This window comes from Pseudochaenichthys georgianus, chromosome 9 (assembly GCF_902827115.2).
Source record: "Pseudochaenichthys georgianus chromosome 9, fPseGeo1.2, whole genome shotgun sequence".
Classification (NCBI taxonomy): Eukaryota; Metazoa; Chordata; class Actinopteri; order Perciformes; family Channichthyidae; genus Pseudochaenichthys; species Pseudochaenichthys georgianus.
Window position 1 is genome coordinate 38,631,870 of NC_047511.1, and position 11,264 is coordinate 38,643,133.

The 11,264-nt window shown below is 40.7% G+C and overlaps 1 protein-coding gene across 1 annotated transcript; it reads left to right on the forward strand.

The window, feature by feature from the left end:
* Positions 1-7,316: 7,316 nt before the first annotated feature.
* On the forward strand, positions 7,317-11,264 carry sftpbb (surfactant protein Bb). Its single transcript, XM_034090619.2, has 11 exons — positions 7,317-7,461; positions 7,735-7,787; positions 8,066-8,140; positions 8,477-8,599; positions 8,679-8,810; positions 8,923-9,000; positions 9,084-9,267; positions 9,362-9,504; positions 9,697-9,777; positions 10,106-10,216; positions 10,783-11,264. The coding sequence occupies exons 1-11, from the start codon at positions 7,347-7,349 to the stop codon at positions 10,819-10,821; spliced, it is 1,134 nt and encodes a 377-aa protein (XP_033946510.1). The 5' UTR covers positions 7,317-7,346; the 3' UTR covers positions 10,822-11,264.

Sequence of the window (11,264 nt, forward strand, 5' to 3'; positions counted from 1 at the left end):
TTGTGGGGACCTAAATCTGTCCTCACGTCGAAAAATAGACTTGAATCCTATTTTGAGCGGAGCCCAGCGCCGAGACGCTTCTGGGACGCTTCTGAGCCGTGCGGAGGGGTCGTCGTTACGTCACTTGGTTCCCGGAAGAAAAAAATTGAAAAAGAACATCCCCAACGAGGCGTTCTGGGGCAGCATAGACAGGTCTTTTTTGTGTTAGAGTTTTACTCGCTACAGGGTGTACTTTGAGGGGTTGTGACTCTGCAGACCGTTTACCTGCAGAACAACCTTCATAACACACAAGGGGACGGGTAATAACCAGAAAAGCATGACATGGGACCTTTAAGCATCCATCCATCCATCCATCTTCTCCCGCTTATCCGTGGTCGGGTCGCGGGGGTAGCAGTTCCAGCAGAGAGCCCCAAACTTTCTTTTCCCTGGCGACATCAACCAGCTCTGACTGGGGGGTCCCAAGGCGCTCCCAGGCCAGCGAAGAGATATAATCCCTCCACCTGGTCCTAGCTCTACCCCTTGGTCTCTTCCCAGCTGGACGTGCCTGGAACACCTCCCTAGGGAGGCGCCCAGGTGGCATCCTAACTAGGTGCCCGAACCACCTCAACTGGCTCCTTTCGACGCGAAGGAGGAGCGGCTCAACTCCGAGTCCCTCCCTGATGACCGAACTTCTCACCTTATCCCTAAGGGAGACACCAGCCACCCTGCGGAGAAAACCCATCTCGGCCGCTTGTATCCGCGATCTCGTTCTTTCGGTCATGACCCATCCTTCATGACCACACCCTCACCTTTAAACATTCTATCAATTTATTATCAATTATCTTGATATTAAGACCTTTTAGCAGCGCAAACTTTCAAGGCTGGCTATTTTAGACAAAACATTTCTTGGCAGACTTTCTTTTTTTTGTATCCCTGTGAGTATGATAGAAATGTGTTGAGTTATGAAAACGCCCAGTAGAGATGGGCGTCGGCCATCACTAACACAAAGGTTTATTTTTGTTTCATTTCTAACTCTATGAAAACAACTACTGTTTTTCTTTGTCATTGGTCTGAAGGAAAGTTAGGTTTCTATTTAATTTGAATCCAGCTAATGTGGTATATAAATGAATGTATGAAATAACTGTGTTAACATTCACTAGCCTAACTGATGATTCAAAGACCATGTGTTTATAGTGAGCAAGAGGGCTTCACGATGCATCCTTCATTAATTCATGCATCGGTCGTACCTTTACAGTGTTTTGTGATCTTATTGTGTTAGCCCAAACGATTGCTCTCTCTGAGTTGTAAGAGGACTAATCCATGTGTGTGGATATGTTTGAATAGTTTAAGAATACTTCTCTCGGGTGTCTGAGGATGAAAGTACATCCATCCATCCATCTTCTCCCGCTTATCGGTGGTCGGGTCGGGTTTTATTAAAAACTTTGCTGCCAATGTTGGCAAAGTTGAGTCATTTTGCATCATGATTCACAAAAAAGGGAGTACTTAAGCCATGTGAGTCAGAATGCTTCAACCATTTATAATCCTCCTTGGGCTCGTGCAGGAGTTACAAATTGATTACTTTGGCATTTTGTTATGTGTATGTTTTGGCCTCATTTAACTGTGCCAAGCCAAGTATGCAGAATGTTAAATGCATCATATGTTCAAGGAATGAGGGTAAGGTGGAACGACTCACTCCTAGAGGCAGGTTAACGAGTTCAGACATCGGGAGGGAGTTGGAGTAGAGCTTCTGCTCGGGACCCCCTGTAGGAGCTGGGAAACGTTGCTGGGAGAGTGATGACTATACCTTCCTTGTCACTGCTACCTGCTACCATAATAAGCAACATAAATAGATCCAGGAATATTATTTTAAAAGACACACGCAATATGGAGAATAGACTGTTTTTTCTAAACTAACATCCAGTGCAAGTATTCTTAAATAAAACCAATATTTCAGTCACTCGATAATATTCAGCATGGCAAAAAAGGAAAATTCAAACAGACCCCATATGTGCCTTTTCCTGCAATTGTACATAGGAAATTCAGGTCACCATTGAAGGTCCAAAAATGATTCTCCACAAATAAAACATAACATAAAACAGAAGAAAATATAAAGAAAAGCTATAAAGATGTGAAACACATCAGATCTGGCATACCTCAGGGTTGTTATAGGTTGTTGCACCAGTCTATTCCCCACAGGGACACTTGGATGCCGATAACACTTCTCTGGTGGAAGTGACTTTTTTTCCTCAGTGCTCAGTGAAATTATAGTTTTTCTTGTTATAAAAAATACAATCTTTGTGTACTTGATACGTAAATCCCTGCCACACAGAGATGTACCTACTTTTTTTAAGAAATAACTTCCTGCAGGGGCAATCTAGCTATAGTATTTCCTCCACTCTGCTTCCATCTATTGGTCTCTTCAGAATTCAGAAGCCTTCACGAGCCTTATGAATTGTGTTTCAATGAAAGAACTCCAAATGTATTCAGACATACTCCTCTTTATTTAGACACCCAAGTAACCATTGCACATTATGAAGAACTTTTTGTTTTGAGGAAAACTTGGCAGCAATAACTAACTTTAAGTAATTAAAGGGAGAAGTAACTTCTTCCTTGAGGCTGCACTGTTCTAGGATAATACTTTAAGTGTGAATCTATACGCCTGAATCTGCATAATGAAAGGCAGGTTTTCCAATGAACATATTTTTTTTTTTTAATTGTTTTCTTAAATTCACATTGTTCTGTCATCTTACATACTGTAATACACTTCAGTACAAAACATCTTATTGATAAATTGTTCCTCTTTTATTTATTTTCATTGCATTTGATATTGAGGCAATCCAAAAGTATACGACAAGTAATGATATGACAATAGGCCCTATTTATATATTTTGATACTCAGATTAGGTTGCTGAATAAATGAGTCAACAGGGCCCAGTAGTTCAAAACTTTTAATCTCAATCAGATCCGATCATATTTTGAAATCCCATTTGTTGTGATCCAGGATCAGACAACTCGGACAGATTTTGTCCCAGTATTTCTAAGCAATTCAGGATAGGATCACCCTGATCCAGATTCAGACTTTTCAAGATGACTAGATCCTGAATATCAGTGCTTTAATCCTACCGAGCGCCATCTAGTGGATATGAAAAATACTACAAGGAAGACAAGAGACCACATTGCAGAGACATCTATTGTCCAAACTTACTTTTGAAAGGTGATGACAGATGATGGACTTTTTTTTTGTTGAAGATATTTTTAATTCAATCTAAATTACATTTGTGATTGACAATCTTTGTTGTGATACTTTTATGAGCATAAACATGTATGTCATCAACATTTGGTTGAAAACAAAATAGGCCACCACAAACGTGAGCAAAAATGGAAAAATAAAATGTATTTCCCATGAAGGCTAAAAATGGTGTATTATTTCAGTTAACAAACTTTGCATCTAATTTAAATTGAAACATATTTTAAAATAAATTGTACAGTACATTTTGCTCTGGTAATCCACTGGAAATCCACCCCTCTGGTGGGATCAAGATAATCCAGTTTTTTGGGATCAAATATATCCCAATCCTGTGTTGTCGGTTTGAACTACCCGTTTTGAAGATTTGATCCAGATTAAAGCTTGGATTGGATTTCCTGATCTGATCGGATATCAAAGTGATCCTAATCCTGTTGTTTGGTTTTGAACTCCCCAAAATCCAAATCTGATCGGATCTGATAGGGATTCAAAGTTTTGAACTCCTGGGCCCTGGGCCCTGGGCCCAAGAGTTCAAAACTTTAAATCCCTATCAGATCCGATCAGATTTTGAAATCCCATTTTTTGTGATCCAGGATCAGACAAGTCGGCCAAATGTTGTCCCTGGAGTTCAAAACAATTCAGGATAGGATCAGTCTGATCCAGATTACGATTTTTCAAGATGACTAGATCCTGAATATCAGTGCTTTAATCCTACCGATCGCCATCTAGTGGATATGAAAAATAATACAAGGAAGACAAGAGACCACATTGCAGAGACATGTATAATGTTTAATTATATTTTTAAATACATAAAGGACATCAAATCATAATGAAATTGTAATTAAAAAAAATACTCCCACTAGGGTAACAACAATAAAGCATTCATTCAAAGGCAGCTGGATCATCCAGACGTGCTTTGAGGAGCTGAATTCTCAGTGAGGTTTCAGTTTGCTGAAGCCGGCACTGCTGTATTTGTTCTTCGGCCAGACGGATCTGCATCTCTGCCCTCTCCGTTTCACGGCTCAGCAGAGTCTCGTAGGCATCATCCCTCTGCTCTGGTTTTCTGGTGCGCTTGCATTTTCTCTTTAGAGGTGGCTCTTGCAGTGTGTCATCAGGCCTGGCTGAAGGTCCAGCTTCTGGATCCAGATGGGTCAGGAGGACCTCATCTTCAATGGTGTGTGTCACATCAGGGGCATTGACGACCTGAAATGAAAGTTTATCAATATACTTTATACCCCTTTATAAGATGATCCCAAGCATGCAACCTGGACAATTGTAGTACTAGGATGCTATGTAAGACATATAGCCATTGTAGTACTATGAAAATAACAATTATACAATATAATAATTGTAGTTCTATAGGCACAAGGATAAAATCACACATACCTGCGACTCACCATCCAGTACAACGTTTGGTATTCCATGTAAAGATTGTGACTGCTGACCACCAATGATATCAAGTACCACATCTGTGTATTGTCCCCTTTTATGTGGTTTGTTACCCGTCTGTGGGTTTTTAGCCTGGATGTGGTCTTTGGTAGCTTGCAGCTTCAAATTCTTCCACCTCAACCTCACTTGGTCCACCGTCCTCTTGTGTCCAGATCCTGTGGCATTCACATTGTCTGTAACTTCCATCCATATTCCGCTCTTCACTTTAGTCGCTCCACCCTCTCTGTTAAAGCTACCAACTATGGAGTCATAATTGTTCCTTACACCCAGCAGCAGTGCATGGGTCTCAGCAGATGTAAAAATTAGGCCCCTTTTTGTCCATCTTTCCAACTCAATGGTTTGGTCAGGTCAGCAATTAGTTGTATAGGTCTGGCCTTGCTATTAATTACATAATTAACCACAGGCCCTAACCAATCTGGACATTCATTCCAGGTGTGTATTTGCAATTAGTTGTTATTCAGAGACTGATGTAGGCCTACTGACTGAAACAACAGTCAGAACACAGTCATGGCAGGGATTGTTCACATCTTCAATGCTGGAAGGAGAGGTTACCGCCAAAGGGTCCACACCGAGAGCCCCAAACCTCTCCAACAGTACACAACAGAAGAACTGGACAATCGTTTTCGATTTGGACTTGATGACATCAACTACATTGCTGATCTGGTCAGGCCACAACTGCAGTGCAGAACCTTGCGGAGTCATGCTCTGACTGTAGAGGAACAGGTCCTCATTGCCCTGCCCTTTTTTTGGGTGATGACACCCAAAGGTGATGACCATGGGTGATGACACCTTTTCCCACGGCCAACACTCCTTCACAGATGCGCTACAACAACGCCCATGGAAGAACACGGTGTGCCATTGAGCGCTTGAATGGATTACTGAAGAGGCGTTTTGCATGCCTCAGCTATCTGAGAGTGGAACCCCAAGGAGCATGCCAAATAACACTGGCTTGTATTGTGCTACACAATATCGCTGTCCATCGCAGAGTCCCCCTCTCTGACATCGATGACCCCCAGAGCCCCTCGCACCTGCTGATGATCTAGGCCCACCTATGGATTTCCCTCTAAATGAGAGACTGAGTGGTGGTGCAAGGTGAGATGCTATTGTCTGCAATTACTTTTGAAAGGTGATGACAGATGGACTTTTTTTTGTTGAAGATATTTTTAATTTAATCTAAATTACATTTGTGATTGAGAATCTTTGTTGTGATACTTTCATGAGCATAAACATTTATGTCATCAACATTTGGTTGAAAACAAAATAGGCCACCACAAACGTGAGCAAAAAATGGAAAAATAAAATGTATTTCCCATGAAGGCTAAAAATTGTGTATTATTTCAGTTAACAAACTTTGCCATCTAATTTAAATTGAAACATATTTTTAAATAAATTGTACAGTACATTTTGCTCTGGAAATCCACCCCTCTGGTGGGATCAGGATAATCCAGTTTTTTGGGATCAAATTGATCCCAATCCTGTGTTGTCGGTTTCAACTACCGGTTTTGAAGATTTGATCCAGATTAAAGCTTGGATTGGATTTCCTGATCTGATCGGATATCAAAGTGATCCTAATCCTGTTTTTTGGTTTTGAACTCCCCAAAAGATAAATCTGATCTGATCAGATAGGGATTAAAAGTTTTGAACTCTTGGGCCCTGGGCCCTGAATATCAGTGCTTTAATCCTACCGATCTCCATCTAGTGGATATGAAAAAGAAGACAAGAGACCACATCTATTGTCCGCAATTACTTTTGAAAGGTGATGACAGATTTTTTTCTGTTGAAGATATTTTTTCTTTAATCTAAATTACATTTGTGATTGACAATCTTTGTTGTGATAATTTTATGAGCATAAACATTTATGTCATCAACATTTGGTTGAAAACAAAATAGGCCACCACAAACGTGACCAAAAAAATGAAAAATAAAATAGATTTGCCATGAAGACTAAAAATGGTGTATTAATTCAGTTAACAAACGTTGCCATTTTATTTATATTGAAACATATTTTTAAATAAATTGTACAGTACATTTTGGTGGTGGCGAAATCGATAGAGACTTGGCTTGGCAACTGGAAGGTCACCAGTTCAAGTCCCGGCAAGACCAAGTGCAACTGAGGTGTCCCTGAACAAGGCACCGTTCCCTACACTGCTCCCCGGGCGCCGTTCAAAATGGCAGCACACTGCTCCTAACACTAGGATGGGTCTAATGCAGAGAAACAATTTCCCCACGAGGGATTAATAAAAATCCATTTTAATCTTAATCTTAATCCACTGGAAATCCACCCCTCTAGTGGGATCAAGATAATCCAGTTTTTTGGGATCAAACTGATCCCAATCCTGTGTTGTTGGTTACTTTGAACTACCCGTTTTGAAGATTTGATCCAGATTAAAGCTTGGATTTGATTTCCTGATCTGATCGGATATCAAAGTGATCATAATCCTGTTTTTTTGTTTTGAACTACCAAAAATCCAAATCTGATCCGATCAGATAGGGATTAAAAATGTTGAACTACTGGGCCCTGACTAGTAATTGCACCGGATTATATTTTTGTAAGTAACCCTCCGCAGTCCGCACCCATATATTTCTATAAACAGGAATCATGACACTCCGAAACCAACGGTGGCGGTAAAGCACACAACAGTGATATCCATCCGCTGTCAAATCCGGCAAATAAATGCGCACTGATGTCATTATAAAATCACCTGATTGCCTCACATCGCTGAGACTTCTCTACATCATGTCAGCGTCTGTCTTCACCCTGCTGGTCCTCTCCGTGTCTCTGTGGACCGGTAAGAAGAGCATTTACCGGCAATGACTTTATTCATGTCTGCATCACTGTCTGTCACCTGGCTGTCGGTCGCCATTAAATCTGTTGTGAAATATCAGGTTTGTTATGCTGGTGCTTTTGCTATGACACTTGAGCTTCGAGCACTTGCATGCAAAAGAACATGGATTTGTATTTTGATTTACTATTTCTCTTTTTGGTACCTTTTTAAAACATGGTCGTTCCTTCTATTTCTCTTCCCTTCCCTGTATGAATATTTTATGTTTCTGTTTTAAAGGAGACTCCCGGTTCATCACAGATCCTTTGTCATTCATTAAACAGAAATCTCTGGTGAGCCTGACATTCATTTCCTGTATTATCACCGTTTTGTCAAATGTTTAAAAAGGCCAACATACCAATTGTTAATTTAAAATGGATTACACATCGACCTACTGTACTTAAACATATTTATTTATTTGTTGGAGCTCCTGCACATACATTTTAAAATGAGATGCTTTTTATTCATTAGAGGTGATGATTTAGATATTTTTTTTACATTAACTTTGAAATGTGGCTGTTATGAATGTCCTTAGTAACTAACGTGTGTCACTGTGGCTTCTCCCTATTAGACGTTAGATATGTGTTCAGAGTGCAGCCAGGTCATCCATCTGTCCGCCAACATGATTTCCAGCAGAACTACCAAGGTGAGGTTGTTTGTGAATCACACACCACAGTTTCACCTAACTTTCAAATCACTTTACTTGACTGACCAGTGTTTGAGGAATTCTGGAAACTTGCAGATAACTGGGATCCTTGTAATGCCTCTAAATGTCAACCTTTAAATGAACATCTCTAAAGGTGGTCATTGCATGTTGTAAGCACACATTTAATGAGACAAATTCCAATATTTGAACGTCAAGATCACAAAAGTATACATTTGTCAAGCTATCTTGCACATGATTGCTTGTGTACTTTGCAGAGTAGTAACCTAGAAATGCCGCCACAACATAGACGCTGCATTAACTACTTTTCTTTTGCAGGAGAATCTCTATGAAACCTTACATGCTCTGTGCCAACGCCTGCCAAGAGAGCAGGCATCAGAGTGTGAGTCACAGGTGAAGATGTATTTGCCCAAAGTCCTGCAGCAAACACCTGGCCACCTGGTGGGTTCCCCCTCTAGATAGGCTTCTTTAAAGGGTTATAATGAACAATCAATGATCAACTTCTAATGTGTTTATGTAGAAACCAGCAAAGACCTGTCTGGTTTTTGGACTGTGTGCTGCCCACAAGGAGGAGGAAGTGCTCAAACTCCCCAACCATGACACCAACAAAGACACATCCAGTTCTGCTATCGGCACAGCCTCCGACATCTCTGTGAGTGTGAGAAAGCAGAAGCGGATATTAAAATACAAGTGGAAATTAAACTTGTGCTTGATATTTCCATACTATAAATGTCCCTCTAATCAGTTAATCCTCTCTCTCGAAGCTGTTCAACCCAGCTTGCACCCTGTGTATCTTTCTCATGAAGAAACTGGAGACCCTGTTGCCTACAAATATGACTGAGGTGAATGTTGTTTTTTTTAATATCACTGTCCTGCAGACACAACAACAAATGGCATCATGTTACATATCTGTGTCGCCCTGCAGGATGCTTTGAAAAAGCTCATGGCTGAGGTCTGTGATCTCATACCACACAGCTACAAGGACCAATGTGACGATTTTGTCGAGAAATATGGAGTGCTGATAGTGGAATTCCTCCTATCGTCCGCTGCCCCTCACACCATATGTACTCTTTTGCATGTGTGCTTGTTCGAGGAGCAGCCTGTTTCAGGTCAGTCACATGATGAATACATTTAGCCTTCTTTTTGGTTTGGGCTGAAACCAACACCTCTACTTCCGAGTTTAACGCTCCACTGATTCCCCAGAGTTGCCCCCCCCCTCTGATTGTGAGTCGTGCCGCACGCTGGCGGTGCTCAGCCGACTTCACCTGGGACTCAACTCCACCGAACATCTGGCTTCCTCTTTCCTCCAGTCTGTGTGTGTCCGTCACCCTAATGCCATCCCGAAGGTCTGACCCTCAGCTCCCACTAACACTGCTCACAACTTAAACGATGTCATGGATCACGATAACTAAGAGTGTTGGGCCTCACGTTGTTTATTACTTACATTTGAGTTTCATTAAATGGGTTTGTTAAGCAGATATCACTCAGGATGTTAAAAAAAACGGAATATTTGTAATTTCTCAACTGTCTCTTTTCAGTGTGAATCCTTCACCAAAACCTACAGCTCTCAACTGCAGAAGGTTTTGGGAAACCAGATGGACGTTCCACATGCCTGTGAAGTAAGAAGCTCTTTTTCAAAGACCTGTCTAACATTTCATATTTAAATGTCTTCACACGGTGTTACAGATCCAAAAGGATTTGTTATCAATAAATGGTGAAGGAGTTGTGCCGTCAGACCTTCACTCGGGTTGAAATAAGCACATTTACTGACATCTATTACGATCACCGGTAGACATATAAGTGGTTTTACTAATATCATTTACAACAGTATGAGGAGCCCTGGTCCACGCAACACCCACCATGAACACGTGGTAGCAACTTGAATACTTCCGAAGACATATTCTTCAGTCTGGTTGATTTCCGTTGGATTTTTTGTCCCGTCTGCAGAGAGCCGATCTGTGTGTTGCTTCAAAGAAGTTGGAGCCGCTGGGAAAGAATCGTTGTACCTGGGGACCGACGTACTGGTGCAAGGACATTCAGACTGCTCAGAAGTGTGGGGTAAGGCACATTTGAACAAATCACATTGTTTTTCTATGTAACAATGCTTGCAGCAACTGCCACTAAAAACAGTCACATAAAACTGAGAAGGATATTTTACAACCATCAAACCTGATCTTAACTTCCTGCAGATCTTACTTTTATTGTGAGTCCGCTGTACCCAGCCTCTCTTTTGTAGAGATTTAAGCATTTTGTTTTGAGATTGTTTTCACGGTTGAGGACAATGGTGAATAAGTAATACCATATTTATAGTAGTCCCGTGATACAGTACAACCACTGTCTTAATGCAGGGTGAAGACACAGGACGCATGAGGTCGGTTGACGTTTAGTCAAAACTGAAAATCAGTCAAAGTATTCATTTGTCTTTCAGAAATGTGGAGGAATTAGAAATTGGCTGAAGATGCTATTACAAATATTTTCTTTGAAAGACACCATTTAAGCACACATGGGTTTTTGGCTATGCTGGGTGACGATTGACAACTCTAAACACAGTTCAAGGGAAGTACGAAGGGAGTTATTGGAATGGTAAAAATGGTTTCACTTCCCATGTCTGTTTTTATTTGCAGAACCAGGCGTACTGTGAGAAGTTCATGTGGAAGGAGTGAACCAAACTGCCAGCACACAGATCTGCTTTCTGTTTACAAATATATTGCATTGATCATCTCTTAAACATTTATTAATGTAATGCGCTAAATTTATTTTTTTACTTTTGCTGAGAAATCATCCATTGCTTCAGTCTTTGAGCCATATATTCAACATCCAATGGAACCGTCACAAGGCTGGGATTCCGTCTGAACATCAGTTTCTGCAGTGGTGAACGGTTTGGTGAACAGTACTATTCTGCATTTTAAATATGTCATTATGAATGTGTTAACTGCAAATATAAAGTTCCTTACATAGAATAAGCTCTCATTATGTATTATATGATTTTAGAACGAAACTGCTTTTGCTGTTCTCTGGTGATTGGGGCTAATAACTGCATATCAATGACAAAGTCCTCAAATTAATTCAAAATCCAACGGTTTGTCATTAAAATTCAACACACAAA